Source organism: Schistocerca serialis, chromosome 7, assembly GCF_023864345.2.
Source record: "Schistocerca serialis cubense isolate TAMUIC-IGC-003099 chromosome 7, iqSchSeri2.2, whole genome shotgun sequence".
Taxonomy (NCBI): Eukaryota; Metazoa; Arthropoda; class Insecta; order Orthoptera; family Acrididae; genus Schistocerca; species Schistocerca serialis.
The window spans coordinates 94,141,974-94,159,451 of record NC_064644.1 but is presented as its reverse complement, the minus strand read 5'-3'; the positions used below and the strand labels follow the sequence as shown (position 1 = coordinate 94,159,451).

At 44.4% G+C, this 17,478-nt stretch overlaps 1 protein-coding gene across 2 annotated transcripts in view; it reads left to right on the top strand.

Annotated features, from left to right (window-relative positions):
- Positions 1-17,478, top strand: part of LOC126412618 (histone-lysine N-methyltransferase ash1) — a 328,316-nt gene that overhangs the window by 72,957 nt on the left and 237,881 nt on the right. Inside the window, exon 1 of one of the 2 annotated variants that reach the window (XM_050082288.1) lies at positions 13,510-13,754. The exons of the other annotated variant lie outside the window; for it this stretch is intronic. Within the exon in view, the coding sequence (XP_049938245.1) occupies positions 13,596-13,754 (159 nt within the window). The 5' untranslated portion in view covers positions 13,510-13,595. Of the gene's footprint in view, positions 1-13,509; positions 13,755-17,478 lie in introns of those variants that run through there. 2 annotated transcript variants of the gene reach the window in all.

Below are 17,478 nucleotides of genomic sequence, written 5' to 3'. Positions count from 1 at the left end.
ATCCTCTGCTGCCTTCACTATTTCATTCCTCAAAGCTACCCATTCTTCTTCTACTGTATTTCTTTCCCCCATTCCTGTGAATTGTTCCCTTACGCTCTCCCTCAAACTCTGTACAACCTCTGTTTCTTTCGGTTTATCCAGATCCTTTAATTCCCACCTTCTCGCAGTTCCTTCAGTTTTAATCTACAGTTCATAATCTACAGTTCATAACCAATTGAGTGTGGTCAGAGTCCACATCTGCCCCTGGGAATGTCTTACAATTTAAAACCTGTTTGCTAATTATCTGTTTTACCATTATATAACCTATCTGAAACCTTCCCGTTCCTCCAGGCCTCTTCCACGTATACAACCTTCTTTCATGGTTTTTAAACCAAGTGTTAGCTGTGATTTACGTTATGCTTTGTGCAAAATTCTACCAGGCGGCTTCTTCTTTCATTCCTTATCCCCCACTCCATTTTCGTCTACAACTTTTCCTTCTCTTCCTTTTCCTACTATCGAATTCCAGTCCCACATGGCTATTAAATTTTCGTCTCCCTTCACTATCTGAATAATTTCTTTTATCTCATCATACATTTCTTCAATCTCTTAGTCGTCTGAGGAGCTAGTTGGCATATAAACTTGTACTACTGTGGTAGGCGTAAACTTCGTGTCCATCTTGGCTACAATAATGCGTTCAATACGCTGTTCATAGTAGCTTACCCGCGCTCCTATTTTTTATTCATGACTAAACGACTAAAATTCTCCTGCATTACACCTATTTGATTTTGTATGTATAACTCTGTATTCACCTGACCAGAAGTCTTGTTCCGCCTGCCACCGAACTTGACTAATTCCCACCTATCCATTTCCCCTTTTAAATTTTCTAACCTACCTACTCGATTAAGTGATCTGACATTCCGCACTCCGATCCCTAGAACGGCAGTTGTGTTTCTCCTGATAACGATGTCCTCCTGAGCTGTCTCTGGCCAGAGATTCGAATGAGGGACTATTTTACCTCCGGAATGTTTTACCCAAGAGGGCGCCATCATCATTTAACCATACATTAAAGCTGCATGCCCTCGGGAAAAAATTGCGGCTGTAGTTTCCCCTTGCTTTTGAGCCTTTTGCATACCAGCACAGCAAGGCTGTTTTGGTTCATGTTACAAGGCTAGATCAGATACTCACCCGGACTGTTGCCGCTGCAACTACTGAAAAGGCTGCCGCCGCTCTTCAGGAACCACACGTTTGTCCGGCCTCTCTAGAGATACCCCTTCGTTGTGGTTGCACCTACGGTACGGCTATCTGTATTGCTGAGGCACGCAAGCCTCCCCACCAACGGCATGGTCCATGGTTCACGGGGTGGGGGGTGTATATTGAGCGAGCAGGAATGGAAACCAAGAACAAATTTGGGAAGCGGATTATAAAGTGCTGGGAGTAAGATAAAAAGATTTTACGATTTGTTGATGAGGCCGCACCAAAGATGGCAAAGGACTTCGAAGATGTGTTGAGCGCAATGGATAGTGTCTTGAAAAGAGGTTGTAAGATGAAAGTAAACAAAAGTTAAACAAGGGTAATGTAGTCGAATTAAAGATTGGACACTAAAGGTATTAGCCGAGTTTGCCTCTTTGGGGGCAAAAAAGTTACTGACGGTGGCAAAGGTTAAGATGGCATGAGGTACAGACTTTCAGTAGCAAGAAAACATTTTTGGAAAACAGAAATATGTTAATTCGAATATAAATTATAGTGTTAAGAAGTCTTGTCTGAATTTATTTGGTGTGTATTGTGACATGGAAGTGAAACATGGACGATAAAGAGTTCAAGCAAGGAGACAAAAGAACCGTTTGAAATGTGGTGCCACCGAAGAATGATGATTTTTAGATGAGTAGATAGAGTAACTAATGAAGAGGTACTGAACCAAACGAGGAGGAAAGTAATTTATGTAACAACTTGACTAAATTAAGGGTTCAGTTGGGGGACACATGCTGAGGCATCATAGAATGCTCAATTGTGCAATTTTGGGAGGGGGGGGGGGAAGTGTGATGGGATAAAAATTGTAGAGGGAGACCATGCTTGACAACAGTTAGCAAGTTTTTGTGGAATATAGTTATGCAAAGACTAAAAGGGTTGCTCTATAGAATAGCAAGGAAAGCTGCATCAAACGTCTTAAATGTTAAGACAGCAACAACAACAGTGTTTTTCAGCATTCGCAATATTAAAAGTGTTAGCAAGCTATTTCCTCGCGTATTGCAGAGCAAATTCATCACGAATCGCGCTTTATTACGCGGATGCGCGTTCGAAACAGTTTCACGAATGATATAATCTGCGGCGTTAAGCGATGGGCGTTTGAAAATGTTCTTGTGCGATGAAATCTAGTGACTATACCTGTTACTCAGAAATTCTATGGGACCGAGTGTTCGATTTTATTTATATTGTTCGCTGTGCGTCACGATTTCGAGACAAGAATAAGAGTTGCGTGCGGCAGGGACGTGGAGCATAGACCGGGCACCGGTTCAAGGCAGATTTCCACTAACAAGGAAGACGGTTATTTGCTACTAGTACAGATATCACAGCGGAATCCGCGAAGCTGAAGCATTTCACCCATTTTTACGATTGCTGATGATTAATTCGAAGACGTTTACACGAGGCGTATTTTATTTGAATGGAAGCTGCCATTTAAGAAAGCAGCTGCTTAAAATCTTCTAGTCATTTTGAATGAAATACGCGAGCCTTCGATAGCTCTCCTCCATCGAAATGACGCTGCCTAAAAAACAGAAGTGATTTTATTTAGGAATACTACCTCGGAAGACTCAGTGGGCACAAGGGGACAACTATCGTAAGGAGAGCATTTACCGAATAGTATTTGTTGATGAGATCTTCAGTCCGAAGACTGGTTTCATGCCTCTCCATGCTAGTCTGTCCCGCGCAAGCCTCTTCATCTGTGCCATACTATCACAAGCTACGGCCATTTGAACCTCCTTACTGTAGTCAAGCCTTGGATTTCCTTCACTATTTTTACTCCGCACATGCCTCAGAATGTATCCATCAAACTATCCCTTCTTTTAGTCAAGTTATGCCACAATTTTTTTTTCTCCCCAGTTGGATTTAACTTCATCCTATTGTCATATGATGGTGGTGCTCTGGCAAGATTAGATTCTGCAGAGTCGTTCTGATACCTTCAAATTCCAGCAGCCGTCTCGCCATCACCGAGGCGAAAGGAATAAAATAGCTATTTCCTGGTGATGTCTTCCTGATAACGTTGTTTGTCATAGCCCCAGGTGAATACGAAATTAAGATAAGCCTGTTCTTATCGTAGGTAATACATTACCACAAAAAAGAAAGAAAACCCAATTGACAAAGTAGGAAGGGCGTTCAATAAGTAATGCAACACTTTTTTTCTCGGCCAGTTTCGGTCGAAAAAATTCATAATTTGTTGTGGGACATCGTGGAATAAAAGTCGCCCAAACCCGTGCTATCTTCCGCATGCCGGCCAGCCGCAAACAACAGTGACTCCTGCAATGTTGGAATATGCGGACACACTCATTCGAGGTGGTTGAGGTTCACAATCAGACAGATCGCTGCACAACTGGGACGTCTCTGTTGGTAGCGCTGACACAGTCGTCCACCAGTTGTGATTCTCCACCCCACAACCCGGTTCTTTCACCTTCCGACTTCAATCCGTTTGGCCCAGTGAAGGGTGCACTCCGCGGGTGAGTAATTTGGTGGTGGGGGGCTTACTGATGCGGCAAGGTGCTGGTTCCAACGTCGACCGGGAAGTCCATGCAGGCATACAGGCGCTCCGAGTATAGGCATAGCATTGAACGGAGATTATGATGAAAAATAGGGTTTGTAGCCAAAAGAGTGTGGAATACTATGGGGTATTAGAATCATGAATAAAACCAACCTCCTTTCAGAAAAAAAGTGTTTCATTACTTATTGAACGCCCTTAGTAAATTGCGTTTATTTCCGATTTCGTATATTTAGAATGCTGCGTGAGTACGAGAGGCAATGTGTTACACCTTCCAACGAGAGCTTACTTTGTTGCATCGCATTATTCTTTGCTAAGTTGTGTTCACCGAATCGAGACCTTTACATACATACATACACACACACACACACACACATATATATATATATATATATATATATATCAGGTTGTTTAATTGTGTCTGGAAATTACCGGGAAATGAAATGTAATTCTTTTGATAGTATCAGTAGTATATTATGCATGTCTCCCCTCGTATTACGTGCCTGTATAAAGCCATCAGTCAGAACTGCATCATGACAGTTGTTTTTGTTGCACGTTCACCGTAGATAAAAACAAATAAACCTGTGCTGTAATTTCAGTATCAATTAGAACTGTGTATCTGCGTATCAGACCACTGTAGCCAACTTCCTGAAGTAAATGGATCCGATTGGAAACCGTGACGAACTAGGAAGCTACCTAAATATGAAAGAACCCTTTAAATACTGCGGTAGCAAGAGCTATGGAGCACTTCACTGATACAGAACGGAGTTCCTGTTAACGTTAACTGTACCCCATTTAATAAGTTGTTATTACCACCTGATGTTCGAGGAAAATATTGTATCGACTTAATTTTGTTGCACAACGCTAAAGCAGACACTCCATTGTATTCTTTTTGTGGCGTCGGAAGGGGCATTCTTACACTCTTGTTGTGCTTTCCCTAACTTTAAACGGAGAAATTCGAAACGAGTTATTTTTGGTTAGTGGCGCACGGCTATGAACAATGGTTGCATAATGATTTAAGCGTCACCACGTACATCCTATCTAAACTAAATTCACTTCACCATGTGGAGAAAAAAAATTTGCAACAGAGGTGTAGTGAAGTTATCGACGATGTATATAATAGTAGGGAACGTTTCCGGTAGCTTTGAGGTTCGTAAGTCCATCGTGGAAACAGCGCGCAAGGAAGAAGAAGGGAAAGCGCCCACCATCTCCTAAACGTCCGCTAAGAAATATACATTTCAACACGTTGAGCAATGTTAGAAAAGTATATCGGTAACTGGCGAACTCGGGCTTCGCCAGGGAAACATAGAAATTCTCTTACGGTTTCAGTGAAACTAGTAATCGCAGACTCAGGACTTAGTATCGTAACATTACGAAATATTGTGTGGTGATATATATTTAAAGAACGTATTTGGGATTACCCTAGATATTAACAAGTTGTGGAATCTATAGTGGTACCAGGAAACTTCACGCGAAGCAATTCTAAGTTTAAGATTTCCCTTCATATCTGCTCAAATTCCGCGTCATATACTTGTAGGAGACCGTGAATTTGTCAGATACATTTGTTATAAAGGGTACACAAACTGCAAAGAATTCTCCAACTGATCTGATTTCCGGAGATAATAACTGAGCGAGGTGACGCAGTAGCTGTGATTGCTTCTACGTTATTGGTTCAAATGGCTCTGAGCACTATGAGACTTAACTTCTGAGGTCATCAGTCCCCTAGAACTTAGAAATACTTAAACCTAACTAACCTAAGGACATCACACACATTCATGCCCGAGCAGGATTCGAACCTGCGACCGTAGTAGTCTCGCGGTTCCAGACTGTAGCGTCTAGAACCGCTCGGCCACAGCGCCCGGCTCTGCGTTATTCCTGGTGCTTATCCGATAGGTAGGTTATTGGGAACCAGAGTCCTTTCTTTAGATCTCGATTTGTTCCGGTCTCGTCACAATCAGGTGTCGAACATGCTGACGTCTAGATCAGATGACTACATTCGTGTTCTACGTTTTTAACATGGGAGCGTATGACCTTAGCTGTTTTGGCGCCCTAAAACAAAATAAACAGATAACTACATTTACATTCGGCAAAAACGGGATTCAAATACTCGTAAAAACATCCGGATTCGTGTTTCTTTCTCCTAAATCGCTATAGGCGAATATCGCTGTGGTCTCTTTGGAGAAGGCACGGACTCGACCCCGTCTCATGGTTGTTGAAACCGATCTTGTTCTCCGTTTCTAGTGGCCTTGTTCTCAGATTGTCGTTAAAAAGTTATCCTTGAAAAGGGAAAAATATGAGAAGCTCTGAAAGTTCAGAGTGTTTTAAGCAATCAGTTAACTGTTAGGGAACTCAGATGAAACACTGTGCAATCATTTGTGTACCACGCAGGAAGTAGCTTTGTTGGTAACCATTGAGTATAAGAGGAAAGAAAAGAATGTAAAAAATGCTACGGAATTTGATAACACTGTGTAAAATTCGGAATATTGTTTTGTTACTAAAATGTTTGTTCATAAACGTCATGTGGAACAGTATTCTGTTCTTAGGAGGAAAGTATTGTAGGTCAAAAACTTGGGTAAAAATAGTGTTCGATACACCTGAACACTTGGCCAACAGTAGTTTAAGGAGATTCACTGCCATTGCCTTTGACCTTTTTGAAACCATCAATGCCTTTCATAAAAGCAGTATTTGAAGAAGAAAAAGACCCTTTGGTTAACCTCACATCGTCATACAGTGAAGTGGTTTCTGCAGCGACGAAGGTTTATCGGAATCAGTCTTACATCCTCGCGTCATCCGAGACTGACGGAGGGAAAAAGATTCGGAATCCTACTGGGCGCTGTACTGTTAAATATTCATTCAACAATTAAAAATACTTCCAAACTTCAATACCTTAGTGATCATATTAAATGCTTGTCACTTATCGTTAGTCAGATTTTCATAGTGATATATTTTAGGAGCCTCGACTTTCAGGTTAATGTTCGTAAAGATAATGAAAGAGGATGTGGCTGCCTAGTAAAAAATAAGCCATTAGATTTCCTTTCTACATTTGACATGTGATTTCTGAAGTCGTGTGTGCGTCCAACGATATTCCTAAGGTATGATCGCGTATCGTGAAGATAGCTAAATCTTTTTGCTTGTTCTAAAGGTCTGTTCTGCATACATTATCCAATTCCATTTCGAAAATGTCCGTCCTAGAAAAACTGATTTCCAGCCGCCGTCTGGCAATTATTTCTGTAAATGGTCTGGTGTGTTTACCTAAATTGGTTACCTCTCCATCCTTCCCCAATCCTTACGCAACATAAGTAGCGCTCCTTTGAAAATAGGAAAGGTACAGTGCCTTAGTTTATTGGAACATCATTCGATTCAGGTGGAAGCAGTTAATAGATGTTGGCTGCGGCTTTTATGTTGCACACGGATTTAGATATTTCTTTCTGCACTTCCTAAAACCTGAAACAGAAATTGCTATGACAGACTACAGAAAAAAATACGAAATGTTAAGAACTTATTCATTGTGGAAATGCAAATATTTGCCAAAGCTTCACAACCCACGTCCTCCAGAACGTATTCTAGAGAATTCCGTGTGCTGTGTCCTGGCCGATTCAAGTCCCAGCCTAGTGACAGCCGAAATTTTGTTTTAGGGATCTCACAAAAAAGAACAATGTGAAAAAAAGCGTCCGTGTAGCTGGTAACGCGTTTAATCCCAAGAGCGGCCGGGTCGTAAAAGGAGTGCCGCATCGTAAAAGAGCGGCCGTTCGCTCGACTCGCCTCTGAATAGCGGCCGTGTTTGTTCTGCTGTTAGTGATGCAGTCGTAGCGTAGCGCTACCGCCAATTAGCGCTCGACTGCCTCGCCGAGAACAAATAACGTATTTCGCCTGCATTTACTGGCCACTTGAAGCCTGTTAGCGCGTCATGCTGCAAACTCCAGCTCCTGTACCGTTGTCAGTATTGGCTGCTGATAGTTTCTGTCGATGGACGCTCGATCGTGTACAAGTACCACACCCTTGTCACACGAGTATTTTAACTGTCTCAGTTGCAATAGCTACTATATGCTGTATATGGAATTAGCGAATAGTTTCACTTATTTCAATTCGTATTACGAAGGTTATAGATATTGACAGATTTGAGTGTAGGGCAATATTCGTTTTCGAGACGCACCTCGTCTAAAACCAGATCGAAAGGGCACTATTTTCACTAGTTTTAAATGCATCTCCAACTTGGAAAATTACAAATTTGCTGATATAATACAAGCACATAAAATCCACAGTTAAAAAATGGTTCATATGGCTCTGAGCACTATGGGACTTAACTTCTGAGGTCATCAGTCCCCTAGAACTTAGAACTACTTAAACCTAACTAACCTAAGGACGTCACACACATACATGCCCGAGGCAGGATTCGAACCTGCGACCGTAGCGGTCGCGCAGCTCCAGACTGTAGCGCCTAGAACCGCTCGGCCACTCAGGTCGGCCCCGCAGTGAAATATGCCTGACATGCATTGCAATTTGTAATACAATCGGTTGCTACGGTTGCAGGTTCGAATCCTGCTTCGGGCATGGATGTGTGTGATGTCCTTAGGTTAGTTAGATTTAAGTAGTTCTAAGTCTAGGGGACTGATGACCTCAGATGTTATGTCCCATAGTTCTTAGAGCCATTTAAACCATCTTTTTGTAATACAGTGATATTCCGCTATTTTTTATGATGTCTTGTCTGTATCTGAAAAGCGTCAGTGTAGAAATTTTGAGCGGATTCAATACTACACGTTAAAATTTATGTAGTTTTTGTGAAACTGTTGTCTGTCTGGTGATACTCAGCGGCTAACAGTCTTTATTCGTGTGACTCACTTTCGCGCAGATTGTGTACAGTTAGGCGGTTGCCAGTGGGCAGGCGTCCTTGGCTTCGAAGGCCGGCGCTGGGACGAGTCGGGGCCACCGCAGTTCCCTGGCAAATTCTTTTTTTTTTTTTTTTTTTTTTTTTCGCTCAAATTTATATTTGTCTTTAATTGTAAGTAACCGGCCAGAGAATGTAAAAGGCCCATATCGTCTTTTGACTCTGGATGGAGAATAAAAATATGTTTGTTTCTATGTTGTGCAGTACTTGTCGAAGCCACTATACTTGATGATAACGTTATCCTGTTTTGGCGTTTCCGACTATTCCTAAATCAGCTGCTGTATACTCTTCCACAGTACCCATTTTGAAAAAACCGCAGCAGACATCTGTGTGAAAAGGTTTTGCTTATCACTAGCTATTACAAATAACCATAGATGTTCCCCGGGGTACTGCATTGCTTCCGCAACAGAATTTGGCCGGTATGGGTAGGAAAATAGCAGCATTTACTCGCCAACTTCACTGAGCAAGTTCCAGACCTGTCTAGGATAAGTCAGTTTCCAGTCCGTTCTAGCATCATTAATCACATCTCACTGAACACTTATTTTATATTAAGAGTCATCGACGTTGAAAAGTCACTTTTAAGATGACATGAGACTGCTCGATTGAAGAAATCTATCCAGTTCGCTGGCGCGGCCATCGTGACATAACAGATTACTCTGTAGGATTCATAACTACGATTTCACATAGCAGTGACTATATATAAAGATCCTTTGTCCATCTAGATTAGCATATTTCACTGTTAAAAACTTTTCCAACGAGTCACAAGAGCGCTAAATCAATTTTAATGTTAAAAATTTGTGTTGTGTTTTTTGTAAACTTAGTTCTCTGTAGTGATTTCATTGGTGAAGCCGTTTTTTCACCAGAAATGATTAACTTTCTTAAAAATGTGGTGACTGCTAGCGCGAGATACATTAAGTAGGAGATCACGGTGTGTGGCCCTTTACTGTTCTTGCCACAAGAGGTTCCCAATGTCCTGGCATACCTAAATAGATTTCTTTTGACTTGCATAATTAATTTAATCTCTCTTCAACGAAACAAGATGGGTTGTTTCCAGACGCACTGATACATCGTGTGTTCGTTCACTTAGTGCTTCTTGTCAGGTTCTGTTAAAGATAAGTCTAAACTACATTAAAGTATACTGTTACCTTCAATGCGATTCGGTTATGGTGTCCCTAGTGTTAGTCTTCGGTCTCGGAACGGGTCGTTTGCTAGTTCATGATCGTGTGTGTTTCACTTTCTGCAGTTCGCTGATTTATGAGTACAGCTCAGTTCCTTCGCTTTTAAAGTGATTATGTACGCTGTTGTTGATATAACGTACCCGGGTGTTTCCTATACTCCACCGCTAGCTGCAGGCGGTTTTAAATATGTACCTTAGGTAATAACGAAAAGTTTCTTCGTCGACTTTTAAATGAGCACTGGTCTTACTGAGTTAGTCATGCCACCCAAATGTTTGGAAATGACATGTGTTGATGATGGGTGAAAATATTGCATTGGAGTTACCGTTAGAGTGATGGAGATGGGGGAACGAAGAGCTGACTAGTTCAGCAAGGGATAGCTCAGTGGAAGTATCAAGATAAGAATTTCCTCTCTTCTTTTAAAGCCCTTAATACCTTTACTTCATCGAGACTGAATATCCTGAGAAAGGCTTGGCACATACGTCCATCGGACAAAATATTAGTCGCCTCCCTTAAATTAGGACACTGGTCGCTTTGGGGGGGGGCTGTAGACGGTGTAGAAACAGTACCAGGCCGTCATTCGACCATCCACCTTCACCTTCACAGCTGATATTAAGTCATGGCACGGAAGTGGTGCGTACGTACCTGTCGCTATTATGAAATCAGCGCAGTTAAACGGGTCAACGTGAAGGCAGGACAGAAGGGAGCTATGGTATTTCGATGTGCCCAGGACGACACAAGGAACGAAATTGCTTCCCCCCCCCCCCCGCTCCCCTTTTTCCGTCCAGTATATCAACACTGATGTACATCGTGCCGTAAGATCATTGGTTGTAAAAAGATCTTACCCGACAGAGACCGGACACAGAGTGTTACACGTTGCCAGTAACAGTCGTTTCCAAACCGTATAGGAATTATTGGCAGTAAATGCATGGCCATCTCAACCAGTTTTCGAGCGAACATTGCCAACGGCACTGCAAGCAATGTACATTTGGATTCGGGTCCTCGCAAAAGACCATTGGTCACAGCGGCATATGAAGCTGGACATCTTTACTCCATACAGCACACCAACTGCACAGTACCTGACGGCGGGTGTGTAGTATTGTCGTGGTCCTAAGAGTCGCGAGCTTGCCTCTTTTCAGAGGGTGAGTGCACCGATAGCGCCGAGAGGCGTTTAGCCCGAAAGTAAGCGTAACCTCACAGAAAATGTCTAGGACTGTTTGGGTGAAACGCAACAACCAACATACTCGAAATTTCGTAATTCTTCCGGATCTAGTCATCACTGAATGGCGTCCGCTGGATGTGGTATATGTCAAGGAACTTGTGAACTCTTTTGCTCGCAGATTTGAGGCTGTTATCAAGGCTAGATGCGTAGTTAAGCGGCATTAGTGCGGTATCTCCCAGGGATGACTAATTGTTTTCCCGTCGTGCATATATACACTCTTTGAATATGAATGCAAGGAGGTGAAGTTAGAGTTGAATGCGATTTATACGGAGCGATAGCTAAGCAGGTTAGAGGGAGACTTCATTCTGCTGGCAATTCGGCTTCGTTGAGGCGTACGGGAATGTGGCAGTAGTTGCAACAGCCAAACAAACTTGTTAGGAAACAGCTGTTGCTGAACGCAGCATCCACTGTAAAGAACAATCACAGAGTTGGGAAAGAGAGTCTGCTTGTGTGTGAGAATAGATCGGATTGTTTAACTCTTCACCAGACTGGCGTACCTCGTCCAAGTCGCCAAGTCCATGGCTGCCTGCTCTGTCAAGAAGCGCTAACAGTGTTTGACGCCCGTAATGCTAATATTTTAAAGCGTCGATTTCGGTTTGCTGACCATAGGGCATCAAGTGGTTAGACAGGAGACTTGACAGTTATTTCCGACGGAACGGTTCCTCAGTTTTCTCATAAAAACCATTGTTACTTTTAGACACTTATGCATACGTAGGGCCTTTGCGAGCTGATTTCAATCAATATAAAGTCAGTAGTCGGAAATTATAGAGAGTTTGTAGAATGTAGTGTAAAATTTTCTGGCTGAACTGTATTGAACGTTATCGCAGTGACAGCGAGATCGAAGGATCTCAAGAAGGAGGTCAGTTGGAGTAGTCATAAGGAAGGAAATGACTGCGGTTCGTTTAAGGAATAAGCTTGTTTCTTCTGAACTGATTTTAAGACAACGGGTGGAAATTTTGTGCTGGCTTGCCTGTACGCGGATTTGATGGCCACTCGCCCCGAATACCAGCCGATGAACAGTTGAAAAAAAGTGGTATGTCAGAGTTTTAATCTCTTCGTCGTCGTCGTCGTCGTCGTCTTCTTCTTCTTCTTCAGCGGCATCGTCACTACAAACGGAGGCAGAACTCTTTTAGATGACGAGGAGGGAGAGAGGCTCTAGTTCAGACAACATTACTAGATCTCCCCTGAAAATATGTAGAACCATAGATTGCCTGGCCAAGGCTTTTTTAACCTCGCACTCCGGAATAGAAGTCCAATTCACTCTGTTGCAGATGTAAAGTGGCAAGGAGCTCTCGCCGACTCCGTCTACGTAGTGTAGCTTATGAGCGAATCACACGATTACACAATATAATGTATCAATTGGTGTACGGTACCTCTTGGCGTAAAGAGAGAATATTTATGCGACACTGAATGATTAATTAAGAAAATAACGTTAGAACATTCAGTATCACAGCCATTACGGAACTGTTGGTTGGTTGGGGTTGGTTGTTTGGGGGAAGAGACCAAACAGCGAGGTCATCGGTCTCATCGGATTAGGGAAGGATGGGGAAGAAAGTCGGCCGTGCCCTTTCAAAGGAACCATCCCGGCATTTGCCTGGAGCGATTTAGGGAAATCACGGAAAACCTAAATGAGGATGGCCGGACGCGGGATTAAACCGCCGTCCTCCCGAATGCGAGTCCAGTGTGCTAACCACTGCGCCACCTCGCTCGGTTACGGAACTGTCGTTTGCTCGACGTAGAGCAGTAATGGGAGGAGTTTGCGTGCCGCAACGGAAATCTTACTGTTTGTTGGAAGTTCCATCATGGCAGGCCCTCACTTTGCTATAGTTTGCGTACTAATGAGAAAAAAATCTAGCGATGTCATGGAAAACTCTTTGGCCATTTAAATCAGCCCAGTAACGATATCTTTATTACTCATGGATCAGTGAAAATCGTCAGACCTCAACTTAACGTAATCCACTGTTTGGATCCAAAGCTTGTCGCGCAGGTCTTTCAATTGGACACCACATTGGCGAGTTGCGTGTCGCTTACCTTTAGCCGGTAAGCCCACTGGGCAAAGGGAATCGTATAGTTTAACGTGGAATATCCGAACCAGGTGTCACTCCTGGCGAATGTTCATGTCTTTGAGAGGCGGAGACTAGATTAAAAGCTGATTGAAATATTCCGTAGTCCGACCGGGATTCAATCCTGTGATGTCGAAGTTTCAAGGGACTCGCTTCACAGTTAGACCACCTTACCGGACGCGTGCAAGATGAATGACGTGCTTACCATAGAAATGAGAGAAGATTGTGGGGCTGTTGTTGCGACAAGGTCCGACGGGAAGACGTAGCAAGTAGTAGGTAGGTGAAGTCAGTAAGTTGAGGGAGGAGCGACGCAGGCGGGCCGCGGCCGGCCCCGCGCCGCACGTCCTTGCGGCGGCTTGTTGCGCGCGCGCCTGCCCGCGGCTGGTCCACTGCCCCAGCGGCGGCGGCGGGCAGCGCCAGTTCGCCGCGCGCACGCGACGTGCGACGTGCTAGCGCCGCGCCGCGCCGAGCCCGGCCACGTGACAGCCGCGCCGCGCCGCGAGTGACAGTAGTGCCGCGCTGTGTTATGGTCCGCCACGCCGAGCATGACAACGAGTCGGCAGAGCCCAAGCGCGGGAGCAAGTGGTGCCACTGTTGGTTCCCCACTGCGGCCGAGTACGGCACCGACAAGGAAGCCATGGATGTGTGGGAGATAGTCAGCCACCTGGTCAAGAGCTACCAGCAGGTAAGCGTCGACTTTCACACGCCGCGTCTTCCCCTCGACTTTCGCCCTTTCGCTGGACGCGCCGCCCGCCAGTCACGCCGTAACAGCCTTTCACGAAGCCGCTGTCATTCCCTTCCTCGTCTTGCGTAATTGTCGGGGATGCCTCCGGGCCTAGAGAGCGAACGGACGAGAAGTGTTTCTCGCGCTAATTGCGGTGATTAACGCCCAACTGGAAGAGATACTATGGAAGGACTTTTGCCCGTTGTTGTACACTCATCCGTTGTATTCAGTGGTAAAGTACGAATGACGCCAGCGAGAATCTTTGGTCGGGCACTTGAGAGAAACGCTGCAAACAGTCCTAAACAGTATGACGCTCGATTAATTCTCAGGTTGTACACCGCTTCGCAGAATTTTTTAGGTGATGTACGAATGTCTTCGATCTGCGATTCTTGCTAATGCGTCACACTTATGGACACTGAAGGTCTTGGGCGTTCTGCTGTCAAGACGATTGTCATTTCTCAGGTCCACTCAAATGTGTCCCCTTAAATGTTTTAGTAAATAATACGCATTACTGTTAACAAATACAACTAAAATCTACGCGAGTGTAATCATGTAGGACTGAAATAATAATGTGAGAACTACAAAGAATTGTTTCATCGCTGTCTTGGGTAACCGAGAGAGACAAACATTGTTTTTATCACACCAGGCTCCGGAAAATACTTTCGGCGCCCAGTACACGTCGACTTCATTAACAAAAGAGAATGCGGTTTATATTTCATAACCATTACGAGCATAAAATTACCACTTTTCGTGCTTGTTTGATTGGAGAACCTGCAACAAATTACATGGCCCATGCAGCAGATGAAAGAATGTTCCAGAAGCAGCGTCCTATCTACTAACCTGCTAGCATGCTACAAGTGGCATAGGTACAGCTATAGCAACGCCAGCGAAAGAAGCTCGAGTGACACTACCAAATAACCACTGTTGCGTCGATGTATGCAAACATACTACATGTTTATGTCAGATTTTCATGTGTGTCCTTCCGGGGCTTTAGAAGGGTATATTTCCCGGAGAAGCTACCAGATCACTTGTAGCATATACGTAAACGCACTTTTTATATGCAGTGAGGTTTTTAAGCGATTACACGGAAGAGGTAAGTAATGGATTAAGACTCATTGTGTAACGCAGTACGTGGGCGTTGTTAAAGCGCTGTGTTGTGCGGGGTGAGGTCCCGATGAGTGTTTCTCCTTATGTTTGTGGTTACAACTGAAGTGCTTAGCAGTGCTTTATAGCACGCATTACTGTCCCAAGTTGTGTCCTTCTGCATCTTTATATTCATTGGAAGAATATTAATTATTTGAAAGTGTTAGAGGTCAGAGGAAGCCAGCATATTTCAAAGAAAACGGTTTCCACGCTTCTATACTAATTGAACACATTAGATGTGGGACAATGCATGTTTCGTATTTAAGGTTGTTACAGAGGCAAGTGTAACGGAGGCGTCTTGCACACTGTGTCGTGGGCTTGTGCAACGACAGTAGCGCAGCCGAGCGGCCCAGAAGCAGCAGGAGTGTGAGGGCAGGGGGAGGGGGAAGCGAGTGTGAGCGTGCGTGCCAGGCGCCGGGCGCGAGGGTGGCCGCGGTGCGTCACCTTTGTTTACGCACCGAGCGGCGCCGGCGGCCGATGTCAGCTTGCGACAACGCCGCAAGTCGCCTTTCCTCCCTCCTGCGACCGCCCTGCTTGCGCGCAATACACTGACGGGCACCGTCGACGGGACAGCCTTGTAAAGCGAAGTTCGCGAGCAAACCTGTCCAGCGTTATGATACGCGCCAGCCACCTTGTAACAGCGCACTCTCTGGAAGAGAACCACGACATACGAACTGGCGAGATAACCTGCGTATTGCCTGTGGGCAGGGAGGCCTCCGTGTTCGTAAATGACGTGAAAACTTGTTATCCTAAAATACTTTCGTTTCCGTTCGCCATTATTACAAACTGACGTGTGTCTTCCTCTGCACTATACGGCCCTACACACACGGGTTCAAAGCTGATGTCCCAGAGTGCACTCTGCAGAATAACAAGAATCTGGGTGACTGCGTGTGACACCTGCTATTGTAGAATCAAATGATAGTAATGAAATACGTGTATATACCTTTTGCCCATTGTATGTATGAGATCGATGCATAGAATCTGACCGTTGAGCAGTTTCAGACTTTATGAGCTGGCTGTATGGTCGAGTAGTTACATACCATCAAAAAACATCGCCGACGAACGGTGTCACTTGAAGCCTGTTACCGGCCGGTGTGGCCGAGCGGTTCTGCGCGCTTCAGTCTGGAACCGCGCGACCGCTACGGTCGCAGGTTCGAATCCTGCCTCAGGCATGGATGTGTGCGATGTCGTTAGGTTAGTGAGGTTTAAGTAGTTCTAAGTTCTAGGGGATTGATGACCTCAGATGTTAAGTCCCATAGTGCTCAGAGCCATTTGAAGCCTGTTCTTTCCTTACGTGTTGTACAACACTGCCGCAATTTTCCATCACTCGTGTCTATGTCGTGTGATCTAAGTGAAAATCCGGTCACTTCCGTATTGTTGGGACTATATTAAGCACTTCCTTTTTGTCCGATAAAATGTGGTCTTCACCTACGCTTAAAGTGGACTGGATATTTTGTTAGCATCTACTCAACATCGTACACTCGTTAGGATTCAGTTTTGGAATGTAGATAAAACAATTTGGTCATCTAGAGTGCTACTGCATCGTGTTTTTGGGAGCCTTAACGAGAAACCGAAGCTATAGACGCCGAAGGAAGTCAGCCGCGCCGCTGCCATCGTAGTAGATCGCTGTAGCCCATACGAAAGTAAGAGATCCACAGAGAAGTTAAAAGGGAGAAAGACGCTTACGTTTGCAGTCCTATAGGATCGGGATTTGAAGTAGACTGTGCTACAGATCTATTGGCCACATTGTATCAAATCGCGTGGGATTTTCAGAGTTATGATAAAGAGATATTAAAGCGTGTGGAGACATGCTAAGGCTTTCCATCGTTTCACAGGACAAGCAGTGGCTAATATTGGAGGATAGTATCCTCCCGCCATGTATGGCATAATGACTGGCAAGAGTACTTTGTTCATTTTTTTCTTTGAAGTAAGACACGTTCCTTGTTGCTGATTTTAGCAGTTCCCGCGTGCTTCATGATAAAATCACCAAGCCTACATACGAAGACGATGAGGGTTCGAGATAGTGACAGACGTCTGTTCTCATATTGCTACAGATAGAAGCCGCTTTGTAGCAGGATATCTTTAACGATATGCTGTTATCTTTCACTCGTGTCGTACCAAGGAATCCTTCGAAGATAAGAGTTCTGAATTCGTCCTTCCTAGGTGTACTACCGTCTGGGAATCACCATTTGTCTGTCTCTGACAGTAACGCAGTGTGATGTTCATAGAAAGCCCACGGAGTCGGAGGAGGTGATTACACTAAAAGTTAGGAGAGGTACTTCTCTCCCCACTTCGTAAAGCCGATACGGTTTCTCATCTTCGCCGGTATTGCAGAACTAATCTCTTGTGCCTAAATATTCACTTGTTTTCCAGATCCAAAGCACTTACTCCACGTAGCTCATCCTGTATCACAGACCACGCCCACCCCATCGCAGGAAACGACGACGTATTGCTGATGCAACATTTGCAAATGGCGCGTATCGAGTTCCGCAGAAAGTGACACCAGAACATCCTCAATCACCACTCGTGTACTCGTCAGCTG